General features: G+C 41.5%; 4 protein-coding genes across 4 annotated transcripts; 2 read left to right on the forward strand and 2 right to left on the reverse strand.

Annotated features, from left to right (window-relative positions):
* Nucleotides 1-5,384: 5,384 nt before the first annotated feature.
* On the forward strand, nt 5,385-10,265 carry LOC115738835 (lipoxygenase 6, chloroplastic). The gene is made up of 9 exons (XM_030671565.2): nt 5,385-5,936; nt 6,785-7,062; nt 7,164-7,401; nt 7,515-7,847; nt 7,971-8,056; nt 8,160-8,267; nt 8,353-8,654; nt 8,879-9,145; nt 9,358-10,265. Exons 1-9 carry the CDS (start codon nt 5,510-5,512, stop codon nt 10,115-10,117), a joined length of 2,799 nt encoding a protein of 932 aa, XP_030527425.1. The 5' UTR covers nt 5,385-5,509; the 3' UTR covers nt 10,118-10,265.
* A 561-nt stretch (nt 10,266-10,826) lies between these two features.
* Nucleotides 10,827-16,187, forward strand: LOC115738836 (putative polyketide hydroxylase). Its single transcript, XM_030671566.2, has 11 exons — nt 10,827-11,106; nt 11,773-11,855; nt 11,944-12,079; nt 12,296-12,792; nt 12,889-12,936; nt 13,174-13,348; nt 14,001-14,113; nt 14,200-14,296; nt 14,462-14,681; nt 15,263-15,416; nt 15,525-16,187. The coding sequence occupies exons 1-11, from the start codon at nt 10,896-10,898 to the stop codon at nt 15,945-15,947; spliced, it is 2,157 nt and encodes a 718-aa protein (XP_030527426.1). The 5' UTR covers nt 10,827-10,895; the 3' UTR covers nt 15,948-16,187.
* Nucleotides 16,188-16,427: 240 nt separating this feature from the next.
* LOC115738839 (uncharacterized membrane protein YuiD-like) lies at nt 16,428-19,126 on the reverse strand. Its single transcript, XM_030671569.2, has 5 exons — nt 18,829-19,126; nt 18,013-18,169; nt 17,657-17,707; nt 17,413-17,505; nt 16,428-16,734 (listed from the first exon to the last, which is right to left on the reverse strand). The coding sequence occupies exons 1-5, from the start codon at nt 19,005-19,007 to the stop codon at nt 16,663-16,665; spliced, it is 552 nt and encodes a 183-aa protein (XP_030527429.1). The 5' UTR covers nt 19,008-19,126; the 3' UTR covers nt 16,428-16,662.
* Nucleotides 19,127-21,063: 1,937 nt separating this feature from the next.
* Nucleotides 21,064-27,702, reverse strand: LOC115738917. Its single transcript, XM_030671725.2, has 7 exons — nt 27,342-27,702; nt 26,764-26,979; nt 26,535-26,643; nt 26,137-26,257; nt 25,304-26,020; nt 22,778-24,638; nt 21,064-21,850 (listed from the first exon to the last, which is right to left on the reverse strand). The coding sequence occupies exons 2-7, from the start codon at nt 26,957-26,959 to the stop codon at nt 21,420-21,422; spliced, it is 3,435 nt and encodes a 1,144-aa protein (XP_030527585.1). The 5' UTR covers nt 26,960-26,979; nt 27,342-27,702; the 3' UTR covers nt 21,064-21,419.
* Nucleotides 27,703-27,738: the final 36 nt, after the last annotated feature.

Consider the following 27,738-nt stretch of genomic DNA (forward strand, 5'->3'; position numbering starts at 1 on the left):
TAAAAATCTATTTTTAGAGAAATGTCAATATTTTTCGTCGTTTGGGCGCTGAGGAGTTAATCCTAGGGGTGGGGACCCGAGCATGGGCACCGGGATCGCGAGCACCCGCGTTGTAGGCTCGACCTTAATGGACCCGGCCCCAAGCCCGGGGACCTGGTCCGAAATGCCGGGGACTCGAGAATGAGCTTTAGGAGTCTCGTGCGTAAATGTAGAGTTTCTGGTCCAGGCGCCGATATCCAATCATATTTTGGAAAATGATTTCAGATTTGTTAAAGAGCAAATTATTTTCTTGAAATTAAATGTAGGTTTTCTGTTGTTCAAGAAACATTTTCCATTGACTCATTTTCCTAAACGATCCAAACATTAAAGAATGAGGGAAATGTTTTTTTTTTTTAAGAATGTTTATCGCCAAACAAATAGAGCCCAAAGAGCACGTTTATTTCTAAAAAAAAAATCAAGATATAAAAAATTCGAAAAGCAATTGTATATATCGCTTACAAAACTAAATAAATGAAAAATATTTTCATCACCCACGAAAACAGTTAAGTATAAATTGTTGTTGATGATAAAAACATTTTCTATCGATTAATTTTTCTAAACGACATGACCAATAAATTTTCAAAAAATATTTTTCAAATCTCGAGTTTTTCATGAAACAAACGCAGCCAAACTTTGCACTCAGTTATGACGAAACATAGTAGTTGCGACGATATGAAATCATAATCATACTTTATGGCTTCATGTACTTTGATTAAGACGAAACAACATGATGTCTCCAAACAAGAGGAAAAGAAAAAAATCAATATGTACTTGGCGGTGAGAAGCACCGGGTGGTCCTGAGATTCACTGCCCTTTTTTCCCCATTCTTCTTCTAGATTGTCTTAAACCAGCGGGGGCTATCATCGATCCTAACAATTCTTACACATTCCCCTACTAGGATATAAAAAATAAAAAATGGCCCGATCCCTTTAAAAAGCACAAATTTTAGGTCGGATCTCAATTCTGGTTCGAATCTTTTCTTTTGTCTCGTAAAATAGCATCAGCTTTAACTTCCGCGTCTCAATTCTTAGCCAAAATTTTCTATTGTTTTCATAAACAGAAAACACCAAGTTTAGGTTGTGTCCCAATTCTAATCCAAACTTTTTATTGTAACATTAAAAAAAAAACAACTTTCAATCAATACCGAAAGTTGACACCCATTGAGCTGCGGTCCACTGATGCCATGAAAGATTTGGAGTGTCATTTCATGCATACTTGGAGGAAACTTATCGGGGCTAGATGTGGACATCGACTAAAAATTTGGCACTAATCTATGAGACAAATGAAATGTTTAGATTAGAATTAGGACCCAAAAATCATTTTTTGTTCGAAAATTAGGGTCCAATTTGAATTGGTGCTTTTTATGTGATAAGAATAATATTCCGATCAGAACGAAGACTCGAGCTAAATTGAAATATTTCCAGGGAAATTGCGACGTACCAAAAACCGAAGAGGATCATCTACTGTTTCACGAATACTTTCAGGTGGGACCCACTAAGGTGGGACTTTCCCTTTCTTCTCGGGTGCGTGGATCACATGGACGGTGCGATGTGATGTGATCCAAGGGGGGCACCGTGCGATGTGATGTCCAGAGTTGGGGACCATGTGATGTCCCGCACGCTTGTAGGAGACACCCTTCGTTAACGCAAAAAATAAATAATTTAAAAAACAAATGTTTGAAAATCATAGTTTATATAATGGATTGATATTACGAAAAAATTTTACAACAAATTTATCCCAAAATTTTTTTTAGCCATAAAAAACTCAAACCGGCACACTTGTAACAAATTTATCCCAAACCGGTATATCCATGATAAATTTACCCTCCGATAATTTTCGTTAAATTTAACCTTCAAATTACCGAGTTAGATGACACGTTGGCATTTTATGTGTATATGGATTTATGATTTTTAACCTCCGTTTGTCACAATGTATAAATATGAGATTTTTTCGCGATATTAATCCAAAACAGTAAATTTGTCACGGGTTGTACCGATTTGGAGTTTTTCATGGTTAAAATATTAGTTTAGGATAAATTTATCACATGTGTACCAATTTGAGACTTTTGTGATAAAAATATAATTTATGGTGAATTTATCACAAGCATATCGATTTAAGATTTTTCGTGGTATTGACCCTTATATAACTTATAGGAATAAATGAACCAAAAATATTTTTTGATTTTTCGCAAAAAATTAAAAAATATATAATTTTTTTTTAAATGTTTAAGATGGTCGAAGAACCCCGTTCCCAATTACTGATAAAAGAGCGCTAGTTCCAGGATGTCCTTTTTGTTCCAACTAGCACGAACAATATTCATTCATATGCAAAGTTTTCAAGTAATAATCGCATCGACATGTATTTTTTTATACCGGAATTAAACTGTTCGAGTTCGAGCTGATTTGGCCCTAGCCCGGCTTTCTTTTTAAAAATTCTAAAATTGCTTTCTTTTTTTTGCCTCAATAATAATCTTTTTATATGTTTTGGCCACTTTTTCGATTTCAACCCGTGTTGGTACATCATTCTCGCTAATTTGATTTTAATTATCTCGTTTAACTTACATGTGGCTTTATTCTTCCCCCTCCCCCCCCCCCCAACTTAAACATGACCATAGAAAATGACTACGAAAATGAAGAAATATTTTGATCCCTACCAACTTGATCTTGTTGCCCCTGGCAACAAACATGAATGAAACATTTCCTAAAATATGTCCAAATCCTAGATTTTCGAATGGAGAAATATTAAGAGACACTATGATGTATTGATTTATTTTCTACGGCATAAATCCATCTATTTGAATCTTGCTTGAGCCAAATGATGAAAAATTACCATATCTGGTTTCTTTGAATGATGGATCTTATTATAATTCACCTATCCCAATAATGAAAAAACCTGACTTATATGATCCTAGTTTAAGAGGTAAATTGGCTAAAGAGACGGGTCATAATTATAATAGGGAACCCACATGACCCAATGATATGTCACAAATAATTCAACTTTTCAAGTAGTAATTTTAGGTACTTCTTACACACAATATAGGTTTAGTGGTTCTATAATGTAATTTCTATTATTTATGCTCTCACACTTTGTTATATAATATTTAATTCCGGGAATTAGTTCCGCTTGAGACAGGTAAAAAATTAGGACAAGCCTAAAATCCTAGCTTGAGCCTATTCGGGCTCGAGGAAAAGGGCTAGTTTACCACAAATTTACTTGGGGTAAATTTGTGACATACGTAACAACTTGAGATTTTTTGTGATAAAAAAATAAGTTTGAGGTAAATTTATCGCATGTATACTAGTTTGAGGTTTTCGATGGTCAAAATTTTAATTAGGGAGTAAATTTGTCATAGGTGTAAAAGTTTAAAATATTTTAAGGTAAAAAAATTAATTTGTATAAATTTATCATATGTGTACTAGTTAGAAATTTTTCGTGGTACTAACCCAAAAAAATGAAACAAACATAGAGTAATACACAATACAAGTGTCAACTATCAAGAGCTTTTTTTTTTTTTCGAAGTCAAGATCATTCAATGTATATTGATTTGCATATTTATACAGAAGAGCGGGAGTTTTAAATGCCGCTCCACGTCGAAGATAATTTGATTTATGATGAGCAAATCTAATTTTGGGTGAATAAATCTCAAACTCGTCGTATAGTGCAATCAATCTTGTGAATCAGGCAAGACGAAAGTTAACTGAAAATAAATGATAATAAGATAAAAATTGTATATTTTATGGTGTACAATAGTGATCATCCTCCATAATCTTCTCTCAAGCATAAAGTAAAAGTCGGGGATTGGACTTGGACCCACTTTTAACCTTCTGAGAGATCCAGAGGAAACCAGAAAAGATTTTGCCACCAACTTTAGAGAAATAAAGTTGGTCTGACTATTTCAGGCAGAACTTTGCCCCCAAAAAACACAAAACAGCTTTTAAACTTAAAAAGTCATAATAATTTGCGTTTTATCCGACACCCTATATTTATTAAAGATTTCGAGCATTTCGTGTTAATTCATGTTCCCTTATCGATCTTTGCTTTTATCCAAAATGAATGAGAGTAGTTGTCGGTTAGTGACAAATTTATCTTCCGTAATTTTCCGTTGAATTGCATTAATACCACAAAAATTCAAAATTAGTACACATATAACATGCAGAAGGTAAAAAATCCAAGTTATCATACCCGTCGACTGTTATGTGTCATCCAATTTAACCATTTGACGATAGAATTTCACAATAATTAATGGAAGGTAAATTTATTGTTGATGTGTTAATTTGAGATTTTTGATAGTCAAGAAATTAATTTATGATAAATTTATGCTAAAAAAGTATCAATTTGATTTTATGGTATTAACTTTATTTAAAAATAACTTTCAAGCTTCTCGATCGGATAGAGGCAATTTTTCAAAGTACTTAGATTCTTAAAATGTTATATCAGTGTCAACAGCAAGTCCCCATGCAGTCCAAAGAACCGGTAGGTGAAACCACGAACAGATTTGCTGATCTTATTGACACACATGTTCAAGACAAATGCTATTCAAACTGTCCTTACTTTAATCATCGACTGCCAGCTTCTGTCCTCGAAAGTCATGCTTTGGCTTAGTTTTGAGTTTAACATAATCCTCGTAGTAAGCACCTCACCATACATTGATCCACACGTGTTTGTCATATTTCATTACCTTACATTATTACATGACACTGGTCGAATTCATTTTTCCGTGCTGATCACGAGTCGCGTTTCCCGAATCTTCCGTCTGCTTTTTCCAGCAGGAGATCTGAATCGCTGCACTCCTGAGAAAGAAAATGAATCCAAAAGGCATCTTCGCTTTTCATCTCTTTTCTTTCCTAAGCCCAAGTGCAAGATGATTCTACAATCTATGCTTGAGAAATGCTGAGTGATGAGTGGGGCCTACGAGATTATCTATGTATCTAATGGGGTCGTGATCATATGATTAAGGTGAGCTTTGGTCATCAGAGACGTGGGTTTGTGAATGAGTATTTAAATAAACGACTCGTATTTCGCAAGCATTTCAAAAGGGTTTAATTTCAAATAATCAGCATTAGAATAATGACAAGTGTTTCAGAAACGGAAATGGTAGGTGATGGTACTAAATAGTTATAAGCACTTAGATTAAGTGACTCACTTTTGGAATCATGAATATCTTGTTCTTGTGGACAACCATGAAGTGTCGTATCCATTGATTTTTTAATTAAAGTTTCACTTTCAGGCCATCTTGTCAAAGGCAAGAACTTGCGATATTTACTTACCCAAGTCTTTGTTAATCAAACATAAATCGAAACCCATCCGATCGGTTCTCACTCACCGATCCCTCTCACACTCTTTATTGCTTTGCAAGTCTTGAGAAAGCTGTGGAGTTCAACTGTCGAATTTTTCTTTTTTATAAGTAGAGTCTTGACTCTTCCCTGCGAAGTTCACTCTTGCAAAAAGAAAGCTGAAGAAGAACAACCCAATGTTTGCTGCCAAACCACTCTCTGCCTTCAAGTCGGAAGTTTCCGGCCTGGTCTTCCGGCTTCCCTCGCCTGCTACCGGCCACGGGAGGAGGTCGAGGGCGGTGGTGGGTCGGCCATCCAAGGTCAGTGGGGGTGGTGGGTGGGTGAGGGCAGCGGTTAGCGGCGGGGACAACAAGACTGTGGAGGCAGAGAAGCCGGTGGATGGGAAGGACTTGAATGGGTCATTGCCATCATCTTCATCGTCGTCTTCTTCATCTTCATCATCTTCTTCTTCTTCGGGGAAACTTGATGTGAGAGCAGTTATTTCAATAAGGAAGAAGATCAGGCAGAAGCTGGTCGACAAGATCGAGGACTCATTGGAGTCTTTCATGAATGGAATCGGTCAGGGCATCATGCTTCAGCTTGTCAGTGAGGAGGTCGATCCTGGTCAGTCTATAAACACAAATTCATCTTCTTCTGCTTTTAAATTTCAAAGTTCTGTCTTTTTCCTTTGTGGGTTTTGTGTGGCTGAACTTGCACTGCTAGTTGTTGTTCCCTTTTTGCAAGTTTGCATTGCTGTGAATTAAGCATATTCAACAAAAAAGAAATAAAGATGCAGCACAGTTGAGATTTCACTTCTTCATTCTTCTTCGAGGTTGTGTTATCACTTCTGCAAGATGGAAATGCTAGAAGAATTTGTGTGGTTTTTCGTTGGGGGTTATTGGTCAAGATTAGTTTCTGGAAAAAAGAAGGCTGAAAAAAAAAAAAATCATTTTGTATTTATGGTGTACGGACGAATATTATTATGATTCAGATCTTCCACAGCACCTCGTGGAAAGGGTAATCACTATGCTTCGTGATGATTTTAGTGAGGAAAACACTTGGATTGTGCTTGAATTAAAGCTACCATTGTGCTCTGTTTTCTTGTCCTTTTCCCTTTTGTTTGATCTCTGTTTACAAAGATTTCTAAGCTTGATGTCCTTGGAGGGTTGTGGCAGTTTCCCTCTCAATAATTGCAGTTGAGTTGTCTTTTTTTGGCCGAAAGAGAAGTCCAGGAACATGAACTACTGGTCCCGTTCCAGGATGTCCTTTTTGTCCTAAGCAATCAAGACGTCCCATGTAAAGAAAAAGGTTCTTCGCATGCTTGGCCACTAGTTTTTTTTCCTTTTCTCTCTTGTTTGGTTCTGGATTTGCTCTTCAACATGTCTCTAATGCTGCAAATATTTCAAGTTGAGTCATAATCGCACTGTTTTGTTCTTTATCTCAACGCTAATCTCGCTTCTTTGCAATTGCAGTCACACAGTCCGGGAAGACCATTGAGTCCAGTGTGAGAGGGTGGTTGCCAAACCCTTCACTACACTCCTACGTAGCTGAGTATGCAGCTGATCTTAGGGTCCCTCAGGACTTCGGTTGTCCGGGAGCTGTCCTCATCACCAATCTCCATGGCAAGGAGTTTCACTTACTCGAGATCGTGATCCACGGTTTCAGCGAAGGTCCGATTCATTTCCCTGCCAACACTTGGATCCACGCCCGGAAGGACAATCCCGAGAGCAGAATCATCTTCCGGAACCAAGTGAGACCCGCCGATTGAGTTCTTACTTATCCGTTTTCATTTAGTAGAGTACCGGCTGTCCCTTCATTTTGCTTAAGCGATGCCGGTTTCGTTGAAAATAGGCCTATTTGCCATCGCAAACGCCAGTAGGCCTTAGAGATCTCCGGCGTGAAGACTTGTTGAGCATCCGGGGCAACGGAAAAGGCGAGAGAAAGCCTCACGAGCGGATATACGATTATGCTTTGTATAACGACTTGGGAAATCCTGACAAAGATGATGATCTTGCTAGGCCAGTATTGGGCGGGGAGGAGAGACCTTATCCGAGGCGGTGTCGAACGGGCCGTCCACCTATGCAAACAGGTAAAAGAACTTTTCAAATTGAACCGAGTAAAGTACTGAACTCAACAATAATCTCTTTGGTCTTTCTCTCTAATGATGCAAAAAAAAATCTCATTTTTTCAAATCTCCCAAAGACCCACTTTGTGAGAGTAGAATTGAGAAGCCCCACCCGGTGTATGTGCCTCGCGATGAGACTTTCGAGGAGATCAAGCAGAACACCTTTGCTGCTGGGAGGTTAAAAGCTCTGCTCCATAATCTGGTGCCACAAATCGCTGCAACATTGTCGAGCTCAGATATTCCGTTCAAGTGCTTCTCAGAGATCGATAAGCTGTACATCGACGGACTCCTTCTGAAAGATGAAGAGCAGAATGAGGCCAAGGGCAATCTGGCATTAGCGAATCTGATGAAAGAGGTCTTAACAGTAGGCGAGAGGTTGCTGAAGTACGAAATTCCTGCTGTCATATCAAGTAGTTACCTCTCTTCCTTCTGTTGTCTGTTTGAGACAATTGTTTTGTGTTTCGAAGAACTTTGATTTGCCAACTATGGTCTGTCATCACATTAAAACCCTGCCAAATCTCCGCATCTTTTAGGGGATAGATTTGCATGGCTGCGTGACAATGAGTTTGCACGCCAAGCTTTGGCCGGGGTTAATCCAGTCAGCATTCAGATTTTGAAGGTAGTCAAGGCTACAAATGAAGAAAAGACTCCTATAGCAGCATCATTCTTAATTCAATCAGCGTACAATAATTTTTTTTTATCTTTTTGATGTCGCGTGACAGGAATTTCCTATCCTTAGCCAGTTGGATCCTGCTGTTTACGGCCCTCCTGATTCGGCGCTCACCAAGGACCTGATAGGACAAGAACTCCACGGAATGACTGTCGAGCAGGTAGATGAAACTATCTTCTCTTCTCCTTCTGTTAGGACTCTTTAGCTTACACAATGTCACCTCACAGGCTGGTTGAATAATGCAGGCTATAGAGGAGAACCGGTTGTTCATAATTGATTACCACGACATGCTTCTGCCGTTTGTCGATAAGATCAACTCCTTGTCAGACAGAAAAACTTATGCCTCCAGGACTATCCTCTTCTATAATCCGGCCGGCATTTTGAAGCCAATAGCTATTGAGCTTTCGTTGCCTCCGACACGTTTTAAGCCCTGCAACAAAAGGGTTTACACCCAAGGGCATGATGCCACAGCTCACTGGCTTTGGAAGCAAGCCAAAGCCCATGTCTGTGCCAATGATGCCGGGATACATCAACTAGTAAATCACTGGTAAGATTCGAAAGTCTGAAATAGAGTTTATGAATGATAGATAAAGCATGAGTGGGTTTGACCTGCTGTTAACTGTAGTTTGATTTTGGCATTAACATGCGAACGACGCGACAGCGAGGTTGTCTCGACTGCATTTGGCATTTCGCAATTTGCGCAGACTGAAGAACATGGTTTAGTACTTAAACAATGCTATGTCTTGTCCAATTCTTTGTTTGTTGCTACAGGTTGAGGACTCATGCATCCATGGAGTCCTATATAATTGCAACCCATAGGCAGCTCAGCTCGATGCATCCGATTTACAAGCTTCTTCACCCGCACATGCGCTACACGTTGGAAATTAATGCACTAGCTCGACAGAGCCTAATTAACGGAGGAGGAATAATCGAGGCCTGTTTCAGCCCAGGAAAGTATGCTATGGAGTTAAGTTCCGCTGCATACAAGAGCGTGTGGCAGTTCGACATGGAGGCATTGCCTGCTGATCTCATTCGGAGGTAAGATCCTAGTGCATTCCAAGAAAAAGTTATCCTTCAAAACCGGGGACGGTTTTGAGCTTTTTTTTTTTTTTATTTCAAGTTCATATAGTCACTCTTGTTTCAGAGTGAGTTATTGCTCAGAATCAGCTATGTTGAATCAACCCAGATCATCTTCGATTCCTGGAGGAAGTATTTGTGAACTGATTCACTGACTATGTGGTATCTTTCAGGGGAATGGCAGTGGAAGATCCTTCGGCGCCCCACGGCCTGAGGCTCATCCTCGAAGACTACCCTTATGCGAACGACGGCCTCCTCATATGGTCTGCCATACAAGAATGGGTCGAATCCTATGTCAACCACTTCTATTCAGACCCCGGATCAGTCGTGTCCGACGTCGAGCTCCAAGCCTGGTGGGATGAGATCAAGAACAAAGGCCACTACGACAAGAGGAATGAGCCATGGTGGCCGAAGCTAGACACCAAAGAGGACTTGTGCACCATCCTGGCCATTATGATATGGACAGCTTCAGGCCAGCATGCGGCCATAAACTTTGGGCAGTACCCATTTGGAGGGTATGTGCCCAACAGGCCGACCCTGATGCGGAGGTTCATCCCTCAGGAGGATGAGCCCGAGTACGAGAAGTTCCTGCTGAACCCGCAGCACACGTTCTTGACTTCATTGCCAACCCAACTCCAGGCCACCAAGGTGATGGCGGTGCAAGACACGCTGTCGACACACTCGCCCGATGAGGAGTACTTGGGCCAGGTGAACCAGCTCCACGGGCATTGGATCAGCGACGACCGAGTCTTGGAATTGTTCGAGAGGTTCTCACACAAGCTCGAGGACATAGAGAAGATAATCGATACGAGGAACAAGGACAAGCGTCTGAAGAACCGAACCGGGGCCGGCGTCCCCCCTTACGAGCTGTTGCTTCCCTCGTCCGGTCCTGGGGTGACAGGCCGAGGGATTCCAAACAGTATATCCATTTGATTTGCCTCTGCTGAGGTCACCTTTTGCTCTTTCTTCAAAATCTTCTTGAGGAAAGGCATGTTGGATATGGAAGCAAGAACTGTCAAACTCTCAACTGGTGGTGTCCAACATTTTGCGGGCAATCAAGAAAACCGAAGCGTTAATGTCGTCATAGCCGTCTTAGCAATAATTAGACATGTAATCGAGTCGATTTAAGCCGACAAGATTGAATTTCGGTTTACAAATTCTAGAAGTATTAACAATTGAGAAACGACGCTACAAATTAATTTTTCATCATTGATTAATAAAAATGGATATAAAGGAAAAAAGGGTAAATCTTTTTAACTCAATTAGTTAGAGGTATGTTGGTACCAAACTGGTTAATAAGTACCGTGCGAAGCACATGTCAATAATGCAAGGGGCGAAATTTCGATGATTCGCTCTAGGTATGAATTGCTGCTATACAAGCCTACCTAGCAATAGCTATACGAAGATGACTTAGGGTTAAGAAAACATATTTTTCTTTCTTAACGTCTCAGAATTACGAGATACTTTAAGGACTTGTTCGACCAAAAAAAAAAAAAAAAAGGACTTGTTCAAGTCCAGGTGAGCCTAACCAAAGTATCAACGAGTCATGAATAACTCAATTGACGCCTCGACGGGGAAGTGGGGAAGGTGCAAACCGCCGTTTTTAAAGCCGCAACGCAGATCGTGACGTCGTTTGACTGCCCAACCAACCTCCCTAAAGCCCTTCCATGGCTTTTCCCTGAGCTTCGTGTGTGTGTGTCTCTCCAGAGTCATGGTGGTCACACGTTCTCTCAAGCTTTGCAATGGTCTCTTCGACATTGGATCCGGAACCAAATTCCATCCGTCTTCATGCTCTCGCACCAGAGGGTTATCAGTCTCCGCCTCCACGAGCGGGCGCGACGGCGACGGCGCACCGCTTCCGGTTCTGATCGTCGGCGCCGGTCCCGTCGGCTTGGTTCTCTCCATCCTTCTCACGAAGCTAGGTACCGTTCCGTCCTTCGCTCTTTTCTTCTCGTTTGGGTGCGTTTGCAATGATTAATCGTATGATAGGACGAAAGTGTGTGGTAGTACGTCAGCAGCTCTTTGAAGGCACAGTATATTCAACACTCAATTGTCACACCTCATGGAGCTTTGATCTAAACAGAGTAAAGTTGGCTAGTGTAAATGACTCAAGGACTTAGGAATGGAAAAGAACGGAGGACTTGAACGCATGTACTCTTGCACTTGAAGCTAGGAAACGGTACCTCAATTAATGGTCCTCCTCCAGTTTGAGATCCATTGTAAACTGAGAGTAATTCGCATTTATGTGTGGCTTAATGGTTTCCGGAAAATTTAATCTGTTCCCAAACCAGAATATCAAGAGCTGGTTTGATACTGTTTACTGGGGATTCCTAAAGGACTAGAGCTCCAACTGCCTTACTGAGTTTATAACAGGCTGGATAGAGAAAAGTAACTCCTTTTCCTAATAGGGGTTGTTTCATATTCGCTGAATTTCAGAGAATTGCACTTATCAAAGTTCAAAAGTAATATACTGATGCAAAGAGACCTAATCCTCTCCGCACCTTTCCGCTTGTTCATCTTTTGTTTGGCGCACTTTTGACGTGACCAGTCAGCATTGAATATTTTTCCTGCATTATGGCTTTTTGCAGGAGTGAAGTGTTCGATTGTGGAGAAGAACAAGACATTTTCTAGCCATCCACAGGCTCACTTCATCAATAACCGTACAATGGAGGTCAACTTTATCTGTGTTGGAGGAACTCTTTTTGTCTTTCTTGGGATTTTGAATAATCAGATTTCTTTGATCTATAAAACAATTTCAGGTGTTCCGCAAAATGAATGGCTTGGCGGAGGAAATTCAAAAATCTCAACCGCCTGTTGACCTGTGGAGGAAGTTCATATATTGCAGTTCACTCACCGGTTCAGTTCTAGGGACTGTTGACCATATGCAACCTCAGGGTATGAATACTCACATTGTTTTTCCTCAGCTCATCCGTTGATAAAAATTAGTGTAATGTTCATGTCATTTTGTGTTCTTTTTCGGTCTTTGCTAATGCTGCGGTGGTGTCGTTTGTCTGTGAAAGGAAATAGTTGTTAACTGGTTCCCATTGACATAGTTTTGATTGTGGGGAATTCGTGTTCTAAGTAATGATTAATACATCCTTTGGTAAGCAGATTTTGAAAAGGTTGTCAGCCCTGTCTCTGTGGCACACTTTTCACAGTACAAATTAACAAGGTTATTAGTTGAGCATCTGAAAAAGCTCAACTTCCAAATCCGTGAAGCAGACAACCAAGAAGGCCTGGATTGTGAAGCTCCCAGGGCAAGAGAAATACTGATGGGGCACGAATGCATCTCCATCGATACTACTTCTAACCGATTTGTAACTGCCACTGTCTCTAACATTGATGGAGGAAAGTGTAATGAGAGACAATTGCGGTGCAGTACTCTTGTCGGTGCAGATGGGGCTGGGAGTAATGTCAGAAGGCTTTTAGGAATTAGTTTGAGAGGTGAAAAGGAGTTACAAAAGCTTGTCAGTGTTCATTTTCTTAGCAAAGACCTTGGGCAACATCTCCTCAGGGAGAGGCCTGGCATGTTATACTTTATCTTCAATACTGAAGCTATTGGAGTTCTTGTTGCTCATGATCTGGAGCAAGGAGAATTTGTTTTGCAGGTATACGTTGTTATTTCTTGCAAAATGTCTAGTTGATCATTTCACCTGCTTCAGATCCCCACTGGATAACACCTGAGTTTACTTATCATGTTGCAGATGCCATTCTATCCGCCTCAGCAAAATGTACAGGATTTTGAGCCGAAGGTACTGTGATATTTTTGAGCTGGATATATGTTACATACTCCATTTACTAAATTCTGGTTTAGTGCGTTTTCAAATTATGTGCCCTCAGTTAGGTTCACTGATAAAATACCCTCTCAGGTGCTCTCTGTGCAATATAGATGCTTTTGTCATGCGGACTTAAGTTATGATATGTCGATAGGATTATAATTCCTTGTTGATGGAAACAATATGTTCTTTGAAGGATTCAACTTGTTGTAGATATGTGAGAAGATAATTTTCAAGTTGGTTGGCCAAGAACTTGGGGACATAGATGTAATTGACGTAAAACCATGGGTGATGCATGCTGAAGTTGCAGAGAAGTTTCTTTCCTGTGACCATCGAGTCATAATTGCTGGTGATGCGGCTCATCGATTTCCTCCAGCTGGTGGTTTTGGTGAGTAGCATTCTTTAATCAGTTGACTATTTAGTTAAGATTTTTCAGGTTTAATTCCTGCATCTTTTCCTCAATCGTTTCTATGCTAACCGCGATTCTATTTACCTAAATTTTAGTTTATTTGGGGGAATCGATTTTGATCTTGCGCTATTGCCTTTTGTAATTCAATTCTAGTTGGTTGGAACATTACTTTTGACTCGAGAATTTACCTAGTCACTGCTTCTAAGCTGTAGCAACTGAAGCTTTCCTTGTAGCTTTAGCTGCTGATGGAAGTCACATTGCACTGGATTATTTGTCAATCATTGGAATATATAGTGATTTTTTTTTTTCCATTTTAGTTGGCCCCTAAAGACTACCACTTTTCTAGTGTTTCCAAGAATCCTTGCACCCTAAACATGAAATAATTTTGGCAGAAATAAATCAACAGAATAATTACCTGCAGAGAAAAGATAAGTACCTAAAGAGTTACAGAAGAACTTTGATCATTCTCACGCTCTTTTTATCCTTAAGAAATGCTCAATTAGAATGGGCCCAAGCATGCGATTGGCCAGTGATGGCATGAGCAATAGCTTAGGAGCAGGAAAGTTCAACTTGTCAAAGTCTGTTAGAGGATGACTGATAGATTAGTAAAATTTCCGTGAAACTATTTCAGGAATGAACACTGGAATCCAGGATGCACACAATCTTGCTTGGAAACTGGCTTCTGTCTTGAAGGGTATTTCGCCATCTTTGTTTCTTCATACCTATGAAGCAGAACGTAAGCCGGTACTTCTATTTGATTCCTCCTTGTAAGTGGTGGAAGTTTTATACTCTGAATTGGATGGATCCTTGACCTTGAAATAATTGATCAGATTGCCATCTTTAATGCTACATTGAGTGTTCAAAACTTCAAAGCAGCCATGGCAGTTCCATCTTCTCTAGGTCTTGATCCTGCTGTTGCAAACTCAGGTATTTTGATGCTTTCTTCCATTCTCTGCAAAATACTCTTTGCTTTTTTCATAATCAGTTAGTTTGCTTATCAATCTTTAAATGAAGTCCTCACAAGCATTGCTGCAGTTGCTTATTGTTAATTTACGCCTAACTCTTGATTCCTTACTATGCTCTGTCTTATAGTACATCGAGTTGTCAGTGACGGTTTTGGTTCCATTCTACCATCCAAAGTTCAGAAGGCAATTTTGGATGGAGCTTTTAGCTTAGGCCGTGCACAGCTTTCAACATTTTTTCTTAACGAAAACAACCCCCTGGGATCATCAAGACTGGCAAAACTGAAACGCATATTTGATGAAGGGAAAAGCCTTCAACTGCAGTTTCCTGCTGAGGATCTTGGCTTCAGGTATCGCTCATGTCCAAATAAGAGTTAAGAGAAGAAGATTCTGACATGGAAACTTCTTATCAACCTTCCATTCTGCTAATGTGACAAATAATCGAGGAATCTTTGTGATTTGACCAATAAAAATGTTGTTTTTTGAGAAAAATTTCATGTTGATGTTTTCTGCTTGCTCGGCGATTTGTCAGTTGGGTAATGTTAGTTGTTCTGTCATGAATTTGAGATCGTTTGTCATCCATGTTGGTTAACTCTGAGCCTCGTTAGGAAATATTATCCGGCGTGCATTCTCTTAGGTATTTTAGATTGTCATAACTATTCGTTAATTTCCCGACTTACGACTCATTGATTTTGAGACTCCACCAGTCTATTTTGGGAGGCTTCTGTTATATGTTATCGCCAGCACGACAGGATAATCAACCATTATAATATGTGGTGTGCATTCTCTTAAGAATTAGAGATTGATCATAACTGTACGTTAATTTCCTGACTTACGACTCATTTGATTCGAGAATCCACCAGTCTATTTTCGGAGGCTTCTGTTATATTTTATTGCCAGCACGATGTGATAATCAACCATTATATTTCAGGTACCTTGATGGCGCACTTATTCCTGATCTTGATAGTACCTCGGTTCGACTTCCAGTACCTACTGGCCGTCGGAGGGACTATATACCATCTGCAGATCCAGGATCAAGGCTTCCCCACATGAATGTGAGGGTATGGTCAGATTCTGGGAAAGAGGTATGCCTAGTTATCGGTTCATGGCATGCTCTTTGATACACATGAAATATGCAAGCTTGGCTTCTCGCCATGTACTTACTCTAGTGTGCCTCTATAAATGTCTTCTAGGAAAATATGTCAACTCTTGACCTCATACGTGGAGATAAGATTGAGTTCCTCCTCATCATTGCACCAATCGAAGATTCCTACAATCTCGCTCGTGCTGCTTTCAAGGTGGCTGAAGGATTTAGAGTATCTGCTAGAGCCTGTGTAGTGTGGCCTGTCGAAGCTGGTAATGGGTTTGGAGGAGGTAGTAAGGCTGCATTGGCACCTTGGGAAAATTACTTAGACGTTCAGGAAGTTAAGAATCCAGCAGTGTCGCCTTCTTCCTCCTGGTGGGAGTTGTGCCGGATGACCAACAGAGGGGCGATCCTGGTCAGGCCCGATGAGCATATCGCTTGGCGCATGAAATCTGAAATCGTAGGAGATCCTATGTTGGAGATGCAAAAGGCTTTTTCTGCACTGCTGGGTGTGACGTTGAAGGTGGTATAGGGAAAATTTTCCTAACCTTATCGATGTTGTTGTTAGTTCAGAATTAGCAAGAGTATAATCACATATATCGGCATTTTCTATAGGTTTTGAAGAACAACTATTAGATTTTTGTGAGCATGGAATTGCCTGCTTGACAATCAATAATTTGTGCGTTGACACTCGAGTAATGTGATGATCTCGGATGAGTGATAGAGTACGGACATGGCTCGTCTCCAATTCGCCTTTCACACTTACTTCCAAGTGGCTTGCCCAAACTCATAGCGATTGGAAGGGCTACTAATGATCAAAATAACGAACATCCCTGCTATTTATCGTCCGAAGAATTTTGTTATTCCGAGCTTAATAGGTATCATCCAACAATTCATGTTAGTATCTGTCAATTAAATCACGTTCTCGTTTTTCTTTTTCTGCTACCTATAAGTTGAATCGCCTACTCTTATGCGATCTGCAACACCATGATTTGATGGGATGGACAGAAAATTCAACAGCATATCGGACGTAACTGTATTCAATCTTTCATTTTGTACTATTTTTACAGTGTCAACTGTCAAATTCGTCAGGAACAAATGCTGAATTAAGGCATCAAGAACACATGTATGAGAAAGGGAGTGAATGTGCTTGGACATCTTCTCATCTGTGACCTCGGCTTGAGTCGTGGTCAAAGATGTCGAAGCGCAATGCTTCGGATTTCTGCACAATCAACTAATGGATAACATCAACCGCATGTCAGGATGATCATATGCCCTACCGATGCAGTAATTATCCCGAGAAGCCCACCAGCGATGACCTGTGATTAGCAAGGGAAAAAAAAAAGGCAAAATTGCATGAGTATCGACATTCAAAGTTTCTGAGAATACATAAGCAGGGGATGGAAGAGCTGTCATTTAGTTTCCCCTGTAATTGCTATGTGAAAATGCATCGCATCTTACAGACATGATGAAATCCATGTGAACCGCTTCACCTATATCCATTCAAGTTGCCTAATCATTAAGGCGTTTTAAGAGGATAAAGTTTAAAAGATCTGCCAACTACTACAGATCCTCTCCTTAGAAGGATAATGAATGTCAATAAGTCTACCACTCAGCAACATCATAAAGCTCAAAATTTGACATTTTCTCTTTGCCTGAGACAGTCTTGATGACGGTGTAACAGGTATCATCGACTAGGCAACTAGAGTACCCCAAAAAGAGTCACCACCTAAACTTCGCATCAGAGAATTTGACGTAAGCTACAGTATGCAAACAGATGAGCAAAAGCAAAGAGTGAGCCTCACAATCACCATTTGCAGCATTTTCCATAATCAACCCAGCAGATATGGGATCGCAACCTAGCATGTGTTAATGGTAGTTTTTCACCTAGTGTGCCCGGCACATGTTTAATCCCAAATCATACTCAGAGGATTTCCGATGATTAATAGATGCATACAAACACAAGTTGGACCAGGACACTCGAGCATATAGCGTACCTGAGGAGGAGTATGGCCCAGAAGTTCACGCAGTGGCCTGCTCTCAGCAAGGGGGTGCTCAGCAGGAAGTTCATACACAATCTGATTTAACACCTGGGAAATTAAAATGCAGAAAAGATGAGTCCAAAGGAGATTAAATAGTCTAATTTTATCTAAGCATTCTCATTAAGATTCATTTTTGTGAAATAGATCATAAAAGATAACCAAGTGCAGAAGAATAGTAAAAATGGCAAAAACACCTAACCTCTGCCTGACGTCCAGCCTGTAACCTGACACCAGTTGCGTCATACATCACCTGCACAAAATTTTCCATATTAACATTAGGAACAGACAGCACACTAAATGGCATCCTTCTAACAGGTAATCAACACACAATCTGTCGGTTTGCACGACTAGACTATCTTACAGGCATTGCATTAACTAGGTGACTGCAGAAGCGAAGAAAATGCCAAACAATGATAATCGCTCCATTTTCCCCTCGGGATTCTTTGACACGCCACAAGGATAGGATGAAGATTAGATTTTCGATTCGGATTTTCCATGGTTTTCTTAGAATTCCTTAATTGCACAAGATGGGACAAAAAATAAATGAGGCCATACCACCAATGCTAAGATCAATGCAATGGCGAATGATGTTCCTCCGAAGCCATCTTGAAACCCAATTGCTACTGCAAGAGCTGTCACGGTTGCAGAATGAGAAGATGGCATCCCTCCAGATCCAACAAGTCGTTTGAGATCCCATCTCCTTTCCTTATACCTGCAAATCTAAGAAAAGCTTAAGACTCTTAGGACATATAACCATGTATACCAAATTAAAACAGGGGATCATATACATGGAAAGAGGAAACAAATGAACCCTCTCAATTCCAGTTTACCACCATCTGGTCAAAGTGAATTAAAAACGACATCCATGATCTCAAACAACAAAATCGAGGCAATTTGTAGCAATAGCGAACCACATATAAGCATCAGATTGGGGGAGATCAACTTTAGACGACAAATGCATCAACTAGCGAACACCTATAGTCTGAGACACACCAAACATGACCTAAGATCAACGAGCTAGATCGCTCAGCTCAGAGTTTGTTTCTTGGTGAGTTCTTTAGCTTCAGCGAAACAATAATCGTTAGGCTTGATTTAGAAGTTAATATTACGCAAAACGGAGTTCATGACGGATCGACTTGCAATCGATTGAGCAAGCTCAATTTACTTTACAAAATCGAATCCAATGCGGAAATTTGATTTTGATCATCGCGCGAAACGGAGGTAACGAACAGCCATCACTACAACGCGCGTCGAAATCACACAGGTACATTTGTCTTCCCGATGCACACGGACATCGACGACGAAAGATCGAAGCGCGCAAGAATACGCCCGAAGCCGAAATGACGGGGATAAGACAAAAGGAAAGAGTACCAGGAGGTGAAGAGCTTGATGGACTGAGCGATGGTGAACGCGACGAGAGCGGAGATGAGAGCGTAGTTGGTGAAGATCGACGGCGACGAGGACGACGACGAGGCCGCCGCCTTCGACGACGAAACCGAGCTCTGGATCGACGATCCAGATGCCGCCATCTCATTCAGCACCCGTCTCATTGCCGTCGGATCGTATTCGGGATTCGGTAATCGCTCCGACTCGACAACGCGCTTCTTCTCCTTCTTCTTCGAGGCCGATCTTCAAATGCAAAGAGAGAGAGAGAGGAGATTGGTCGCCGTGGTCTCCGCCTCCGCCGTCTTTTTATACGTGATTCGACTCGACGTGAAGAAAGCAGCTAACGGTAAGTCTGAATATGCATCCTTCCCTCTCATATTCCCAACTAGGAATATGCCATTTATTTATTTATTTTCCGATCCGTCGTCGTTTTCATGTTAGGTCTCCAGATTCTACCAAGCGGCTTGCCCCTTCTAAACTCTAATTGCAATCTAATTTTACAAGAAATTCCATCTCTTTTAAACACGTCAACTCTCCGACCAGAAAGGAAAAAGGAAAAAAAAAAGTCGACTCGGGTAAGGTCCGTCCGGTCAATACATTATATGGCGACACGAAACATGGATTTCTCGGATCCTTACTTGACCGATTTAATCGGTTTATGACGTGAATAAGATAACGAGTGAGCATGGAACGAAAACATGGTAGAGCTTGACCTCTGTTGTGAGATGGTCCCTGCCAACCGCATGAATCCTATTCAAAGGACAATTGATGGGAATACTTCACGCAACATAGAGCAATTCCAACTCTTTTTCCTCGTTAGCTATATTCATTCCTATCGAATTCTTTGAATTGTTCTCTCTAATTCCAAGTTCTTAATCGGGTCCGTTATTTTCCATGGAAGATGGAAAATAAGAATTTGCATTACGATATACGCTAAAGTATCTCATCGTGAACTCTCTCCACCTAATAGCTTGAACTTTATGTTGGAGGCAGATTTGGTCCCTATTTATTCTGCGTGTGCACCCCCTCGCTTGTCAAATCGTACGTGTTGTTCCTAATTTGACTTGCAAGAGAGAGAGAACATTAAAGCATCTCGAATCTCCTATTTATGGAGATTATACGTTCTCCATGTATATTTGATCTTCCTTCCCTTATTAGCCTAAGAATAGACTTTCTATCTCGCCCATCGAGTCTTTCGCACGGAGGTCGCACCAACGTTACATCGGCCGCACCGATGTCACAAAGTGCATGTGCATAGACACACGCAAGGGAAAAAGATGGGCACGGGTGGGACGGGCATGCATGTCTAGGTTTGTCGTGGCGTATTCGATGTCATTCACTGTAATAATCGATGTGGATGCGTGGGCTTTAGGATTTTCCTAGAGAGAGCATTTAGTTAAACCTCGTGGACACACAAGAGAGAGAGAGAGAGAGAATTCCTCCTACTAATTGCGAAGAATGGTCAAATCTTAGCCACAAAAGCTTGACCTTGTCGGGCTTTAATGGGGTGAGAATTTGGGGACACGATGAACAGGTCATCATTCAATCAAGAGGGTCTTCTTCCCCGGCGTGGTTAGACCGATACCCATTTGGGAGTTTCGAGGAAGACGTGGACTATTGATCATGGAACTTTTCACATCTTGTTTTTTGCCCCACCAATGTTATTGCGTGTAGAGTTTTGATTGATTTACGGCTCTTTCTTCTTCCCAGTCATCTCGCTTGGTTTTAATTGCTCCAGAGTCTATCCTGACTTTTATTTTTTTTTCGGAAAAACAACAAAAATGATCCTTAAATTTTAATACAAGATTTGATATCGGCCATGAATCTTAATTTGATTAACATAGGGTCTGAACTTTAGTTCAACATGATTTGTGAACTTTTAAAATATTTTCATATAATTTAAGGAATATATAGTACATTTATTAATAATTCGGAGATCATATTAAACCAATTAAAAATTTAAGAACGATATTATATATTGAGTCAAAGTTTAAAGATCATATTGTACAAATGGGATAATATTGTTCGCTGAACCAAAATTCAGAGACCTATTTGTTCTATTTTCCAAGCTAAATATGGGTGGCAAAATTGTAATAACAAGAGCAGCAGAATGTCGTGAGACGAAGCTCAACATCGCCAGTTGAATGAGAAAACCGTGACTCATCTAAGCTTGTTAGCTTATCCGAGGACCTTGAGAGTTGTTGGCGCCCATGTAATTGAACGAATATTGGCTTTGCTTTGAATTCATAAATCACACTGCTCTCGAATTGAGGATTTTAAGACAGATTGACAAATACAAGAATGTGGGGTTACACTCAAACAGACATGCCCCTCGCTCCACTACCCCCATCGGCCTAACCATACTAGACAAAAATTTACAAATCTGGAACCCCAATACAAATACAGTGCTTGCTGCCAATAAATTTGGAATAAACAGGAGCTAAACGTGTACTAACTTAAAGAGCCAATCGCCTTTCGAATTACAAGACCCTCAGGCCTATTGCCGCCTTGTAGGCCAAAGGGAACCGCTTGGTCACAACCCAGCTTCACAGGAGCCCTTGGGATGTGTACCTTTCTCACATTATTGTGCAATTGCACTTGGATTCGAGCTTAGGTGGCTTTACAGTGTCCAACTTGTTCGGGATCCCAACGTTACGCATCAAAGACTCGTCAATGTTCTCGTCGTTCTCAGTCTTGCTGGACGGGAGGTTCTTCTCGGTTTCTACCTGCCTCTGCCTCGCCTTCTGGGATTTCAAACTGCGTTTACTTACAATTCTGCCTCTGCGTGGATCCCTCGTTTCCGTGGTGGACTTCCCCAATATGGTTACGGCAGGATGCGAGCCTTCCAGAGGAACAGCAGGTTCTTTCTCCATCGCGATAGTCGCAGCTTTATATGCCAAATCATGAACGATGGAGCTGCAGAAAAGAATTGTATCCGTTGCTTCCTCGAGGGTAAGGCTTCTTCCTCTACTTCCAGCTCGTGCCTCCATTGTAACAGTTGATTCCTCTGTCAACGTCACAGAAAGCTAGTCAGTAGTGACAGAACCATTGACTAAACATCAAAAAGAGGCTTTACGACAATTTGCAAAGCAGGGACCAGGGAGCCAATTGGCAAAGTATCTGGTCAAGGATACAATATTTAGGTGCTAGTTGTAGTAACTTGACTTAGTAAGAGTGGACCAGATATGTTTAAAAACAGATGCTTCAGTATATAAGGATGCAACTTCAACATGCAACCCAGAAAATCCTTTAATGTTGCCCACCATCTATTAGAAGAAAAAAGAGTGACACGTAGAATAACTGGATTAGCTACTATGAGGCAGCATTAACTAACACAAATAAAATGTGAAGTCGCAACAGGAGGAAAAATTAATCAACAGAAAGCAATTATCGAAGACATCACCAGATGAAGCAAGAAATAAGTTCTCACATAATTAAGGTGCTCATATATGAAGCCTATCATACTATGCCTTCCCTCTGACTCATGTTCTTAGATACCTTCCCTTCCCAATCATCAAATTGGATTACTATATTTCACTGTACACTAGAACCTTCCATACCCTTCCTGAGAAGAGAAAGCCAGCATGCTAATAGCAAAAAGCAACTTCTTTCCTTCAAAAAGAATTTTGTCAACACATGGAAGGAACTCATGTACAGTGCACTTTCTGTGGCTTGATCGCATGTCAAGGATGATTTATGACAGCTAGTGCAACAGATGATTTCTCTACGCATGCTAATAGCAGACATATAAATCACAAATATGGACATAAACAACAGCACATGGCATAAAAAATTTCTGCTTCAGTTTTTACTGAATTATCTTAGGTTCTATTCTCTGGGGCTGGGGGCAGAGGTGCTGTTGAAGCAGTGCGGAGAAAAAGATCACAACATTCAGAATTTTATCAGCAGAACAGATACTTATGCAAACACCAACCTTGTATGCCATGCCCATGGTCAGAGGTCTTGGGTTCTTGAGCTGAAGCATTCATTTCTGTTTCTAAAGTCTCTGGAGATTTACTCTCTGATTTATGTTCAGACTCTGAAAGACTCCTACTTTGACCGTTCATCGTTTCCATTTCAGATGATGAGACTAGAGAGTGGTCAGCCGGAACATCTGAACAGTCTAAAGCACTGGCGCCAGAACTCAGCAAACCAGCTCCCTCTCCTGCAGAAGACCCTGGAGCAGCAACAGCTGATGCGTCCATTTCAGTAATAACCCTTGAGTTGCCTTGGAGAACTGCCCCGTTTTCAAGTGAAATAGTGTCTGTGACATTAGAAGACACTACTGTATTGTCCTCTAGTCCCATTCTAATCGCATGACTTGACAAATCTGTGGTGGAAGCATTCAGGGCTTTACTGCTCTCATTAGATTCAAAAGTATCTACCCCATTAGAGGTGGACATTGTGGATGTACGAACAGCATCCGTCGTCTCCAAAGCATGCTTCTTCTCTAGAGAAGCTAAAATTGATTCTTCTGCATCAGTATCCACACTGCCAACATGATCCTCAGAAAAGTCATGCATGCTCGCTGCCAGACCAAAACCTTGGGAAGCATGGTTTGAAAACCCCGAAAATGACGATCCGATGCTTTGAGTTTTAATGTCATACTTGTAATCCTCACTCTCAGATTTGAGGCCACTTAACTGGCGGTGTATGCGAACATCTGTTTGTCTAGAAGAGCTGAAATCAACAGAAGAAGATCCAGAAATACTTTCGCGGCCATAAGAGCTTCTCATGCTGGTTGAGCTATCTCTTGCATAAGATAGATCATCTCGAGGAATTGCAGAAACAGTATATGTCCTACCTTGAATAACATGCCCTTTGCTACTGCTCGATCTCTTAAGCAACAAAGAAATTCCCGCACCTTCAGTAACATCGATCTTTTTATGATCTGTGTACTGCTGCAGCTCCTGATTTGTTGCATCTGCATGTGATGGACTTGAACCAACTCTTGGTGCAAAATTTTCTCGCTCATTGCTGAATATCTCATTATCTCCTGCAATCAGGTGCTTTGGAGAAGATTTTCCTAGTAGATGGACCTGGCTTTGTTCCTTTGAGAAAGATTCCCTTAGCCGATTATTTTCCTCTCCTAGCAAAACCCTTGGTTCGTCCACATCTATTACTCCCTGCGACTCGCACTCAACCACCGGCAATACTTGATTCAAATGCTGATGTTTATCTGGAGTATCTATTGGTGTTAGTGTGAAGTCCCCTGCAACAACCATGTCTGCTTCCAGAAAAATATCTTCTTTCCTTCTGCATTTGGAACACAGATTCTCTTCATTTTCCACCGATTCGGAGGCATCATACGGGCACCCACATATGGAGCACAGCACCAAATCTCTAAAATCATCAACTTCAGAAGCTGCAGTTACTTTCTCGATAACACTGTCTTGGCAGCTATCTTCTGCATTAGCATGGCCACTCTCAACAACAGTGCCAACTTCAAAATCACTGACTGGGATATTAAGTGATTGATGTGCAGCATAAATCTCACTGCCCATGTCTTCAGTAGCAGTATCACCCTTGTCAAATTCGAAAATTTCTTGGTCAACAGTAGCGTATATTCCTCCTCCTGATTCACAGGTCTTATCATCACGGTTCTGGTCACTCCCTTCAGCAGCAAGTACAGTTCCTGTGCCATGGTCAGAACTGGCATTGCTGCTTGTTGTCACCGAAGAGTTTCTAGATACCATAGGACGATGCATAGAGCCTGCTTTTCCAATATAGAATGTGCTACTTGGTACACTTGACAAGAGGGGCCTAAACATATTCTGAGGGGCTTTCCGATGATCCTACAATGAAGTAGCAAAACCGAATCAAATGTGAGTTTACAATGGATGAAAATTTAATCTCAATAAGGTCTGTTGAAAGATTTCAGCTTTTTCAATTCTCCACTTCTTCTAATGTATAAAAGTTGATTTCCGCAGTTCGCAACCTGAACAAGGACTCAGAAACAATAGGCCACAACATCACCAAGACCATTCAAATCATTGTCCATGCATTTACAAAAGAAAAAGAAAATCCCCTTTCAAGATATAAAGAATACTGATTTAAGAGAAACTCCATGAAGGGCTTATGAGAGAACTATCTATGAAACTAAGCCATTTCAAAATGCCACAGCACCATGGTGGATTGAAAATCTGTTCTACAATTATTAAATGCCAAATACTCCTTACTTCAAGAATACGAGACTAAAAAGAGTAGGATGTCACTGCCATTTTCATCAAATTATTAAGTACAAGTTACCATCACTATAGCTTGAAAACAAGGGGGTTTTTTTCTACCAATTGGGGCTCTCCCTTCACCACCCCCATGGGGATGGTCTACAGGATTCATAACCACTCCTCTTATTACGGGACGCTTACCTAGCCCACATTTAGATCCGGCTCTACCCAACTTCAAGTTACCATCACTATAGCTTGAAAACAAGGACATAATCATTTAGTTAGACACGTACCGTTTGTCTTAAAGCCGGATCCAAGGACCTCTTTGGAGCAGAAACCGAGGAGACAGCTTTTGTCCTGGAAGAGACCAAAGATCTTCTATTGGGAGAGGAACCAACTTTTCTTAAAGTCGATCGGTCCAGACTTCCCACTTGAATCGACTGTAGAGAGTCCACATCATCATCACCAGATGATGCCACAGAACCTCTGCTATGTGAACTGAAGTGATCTCGCTCATGGCCATAAGATGACGCCACACTTCTAGAAGCAGTTGGGGAAACCGATTGCCGACTATTTCTAGATGCTGGAGAACTACCCCTCACATATGAGGCTGGCCGGTCAGCCAAGGAAGTGCGCAGATTGGGAGGCACTTCAGTAGAGAAACCCGGGATATTGGCTTGCCATGCCCTTATTTTGGGCGAAGCAGAGTTTCCTCGACTTGTCTTTACAGGGGATGCTCCTCTAACCCCTGAACCACTAGTAGAACTAAACCCACTGCTCATCCTCCTGCTAGTAGGGGTAGAAGACCTAGGAGCAGACACAGAGGTTTTGCTTGGTGGAGTAGATGGCCTCTGTGGTGGAGTGGCATTCTGCAGGCTAGGAGTCGGACTGGCATGACGAGCCGATGATGGCCTTCCCCTTGACTGGGCAGCACTGTTACCAGAGCGTGGAGATGGGCTAGAACGACTTGGACTTGCACTACCCCTGCTGCTCCGGTAACTCTTCTCCATCTGCGACAAAACATGGTTAAGAAGATGAATTTGAGGAGATGAATACATCCTGAATCGATAAAGCAATGGTGCGAGACAATCATATTCACACTCCATCAAGTGATTTAATGACCTACCGTGGATGACCTTGATATGGAAATTGGTTGACTCCGGGGACGTCCTCTAGGTACAACATTGGCTGGCGGTGTATCGTCGTCCAAAGATGGAAACAGCGGGGTATCAGGAGGAGTTAACAACCTTCGCAAATGATAATGTCAATTAGAAGAACCATGAAAGCAAGGAGAGATTATGATCCCCAATTAGCATCATGAAATGAACATAACATATTTAAGTTGCAGCAAATCTTTGAGCATTTAGCTCATTAATTGAACTCAAATAACTCCAGATGCACGTCTAAACCGTAAAGCACAAAATTTTAACGATTGCATTAGCCAACAACTAAATATTCTGAAAGTGCTGTGGACCCTTGGTTAAATTACATAGTCTTGTTTAATATGGGGAGAATGTGACTCACCATTCATAGTCATTTTTCTCTCCATCGGCATTGAGAAGATCACTACTCTCTCCTCTACCAGGAATGGAGATCCCAAGTTTAAAGTCAGAGAAGTGTGTGAGTTTCGTAGCTGACAGGAAGTTCATAACAAGAAATAACGTTCAATGGTATTAGATATGGTAAAGGTAAACCAACAGAAACCTGAACTCCACACTGTGGCAATAAAAGGAAGTTCGATTCAGCAACTCACAAAATACATCTTCAAGATCATCGTCGGACTGGAGCAAAAAGTTATCTCTTTCTCGTGTCTGCATTTCCTTGAACAATGCGAGATCGTCGTCCTTCTCTCTGAAGAGCAGCCCACCTTCGAGACTCCGACCTCGCTTGTGACTCTCCGCTCTCACCTCTCTCCCTGGAGAGCATCGCAATGCCGGAGAAGGAGGCATTTCCCCCACTAAAAAATCACCTACCGAGAGTAACACAACTCATTTCAAAATTATCAATACGAGTTTACACACACCCAGATAAAGCTTTCGGATGACACGAAGCTAAAAACACACTCAGCACAAATGTTGACTCAACTCAGCACCAAAAGCTGCAAATTAGTCGGTCGCATTATCAAGCGCAACCAGTCACTCATCAACTCTATAATTAACTGCACAGTAGGAACCCTAGCGGAAAACCAATTCACGGAGACTGTGCCATTAAAGCGAACACTCAAGCAGGCCAAACTTGACGCCCGGAGATCCGTTCAACTCGCAATGAAATCGAAAATCTCGAAGAGAAAATCCGCCAAATCAGCGCGTGCCAAAAGAGCCGCGAGCTTACCAAAATTTTCCCAAGTCAAAGGGGTCTTCGGGCACCGACTCCGAGCTCGCGGGAGCTCAATTGGGACCCCAAATTGCACCAATGCGGAATCCACAGCGTGCGGGACGCCGAACGATGAGCTCGGATCTAGCGACGCAATTGGCGAGCAGATCGGAGAGCAGGCAGCGACGGATCGGCCGGGCGCAGCGACGACGGGAGCCCCGAGTCTTCCCGCATTCTCCCTCCCTCCCTCCCTCTCTCCCTCTCCCTCCTCCAAGTCCTGAGAAAGCTCAACGGACGTCACCTTCCTCTCTCTGCTGTTGGTGCTGTGGCTTCAGATTTTCTTCTTCCCTCTGAAGCAAGCCTTCACTCTCTCTCTCTCTGCTAACTGCAATATTATTATTTTATTTTTTTTGGC

The sequence above is a fragment of the Rhodamnia argentea genome, chromosome 1, assembly GCF_020921035.1.
Source record: "Rhodamnia argentea isolate NSW1041297 chromosome 1, ASM2092103v1, whole genome shotgun sequence".
Lineage (NCBI taxonomy): Eukaryota > Viridiplantae > Streptophyta > Magnoliopsida > Myrtales > Myrtaceae > Rhodamnia > Rhodamnia argentea.

Excerpts from the sequence above, each read along its gene's own strand:
- LOC115738839 (XM_030671569.2), bottom strand. The coding sequence starts at position 19,007 with ATGAGACGGGTGCTGAATGAGATGGCGGCATCTGGATCGTCGATCCAG. Across the intron at positions 17,708-18,012 it reads CATTGATCTTAGCATTGGTG|GTGATGTATGACGCAACTGG; the intron begins GTATGGCCTCAT and ends AATTTTGTGCAG. Across the intron at positions 17,506-17,656 it reads AGGCTGGACGTCAGGCAGAG|GTGTTAAATCAGATTGTGTA; the intron begins GTTAGGTGTTTT and ends TTAATTTCCCAG.
- LOC115738917 (XM_030671725.2), bottom strand. The coding sequence starts at position 26,959 with ATGCCTCCTTCTCCGGCATTGCGATGCTCTCCAGGGAGAGAGGTGAGA. Across the intron at positions 26,644-26,763 it reads TGATCTTGAAGATGTATTTT|CTACGAAACTCACACACTTC; the intron begins GTGAGTTGCTGA and ends ACTTCCTGTCAG. Across the intron at positions 26,258-26,534 it reads GAGAAAAATGACTATGAATG|GTTGTTAACTCCTCCTGATA; the intron begins GTGAGTCACATT and ends TCATTTGCGAAG.
- LOC115738835 (XM_030671565.2), top strand. The coding sequence starts at position 5,510 with ATGTTTGCTGCCAAACCACTCTCTGCCTTCAAGTCGGAAGTTTCCGGC. Across the intron at positions 8,057-8,159 it reads TCAGCATTCAGATTTTGAAG|GAATTTCCTATCCTTAGCCA; the intron begins GTAGTCAAGGCT and ends GTCGCGTGACAG. Across the intron at positions 8,655-8,878 it reads CATCAACTAGTAAATCACTG|GTTGAGGACTCATGCATCCA; the intron begins GTAAGATTCGAA and ends TTGTTGCTACAG.
- LOC115738836 (XM_030671566.2), top strand. The coding sequence starts at position 10,896 with ATGGTGGTCACACGTTCTCTCAAGCTTTGCAATGGTCTCTTCGACATT. Across the intron at positions 13,349-14,000 it reads TCCTCCAGCTGGTGGTTTTG|GAATGAACACTGGAATCCAG; the intron begins GTGAGTAGCATT and ends AAACTATTTCAG. Across the intron at positions 15,417-15,524 it reads GGTCAGATTCTGGGAAAGAG|GAAAATATGTCAACTCTTGA; the intron begins GTATGCCTAGTT and ends AATGTCTTCTAG.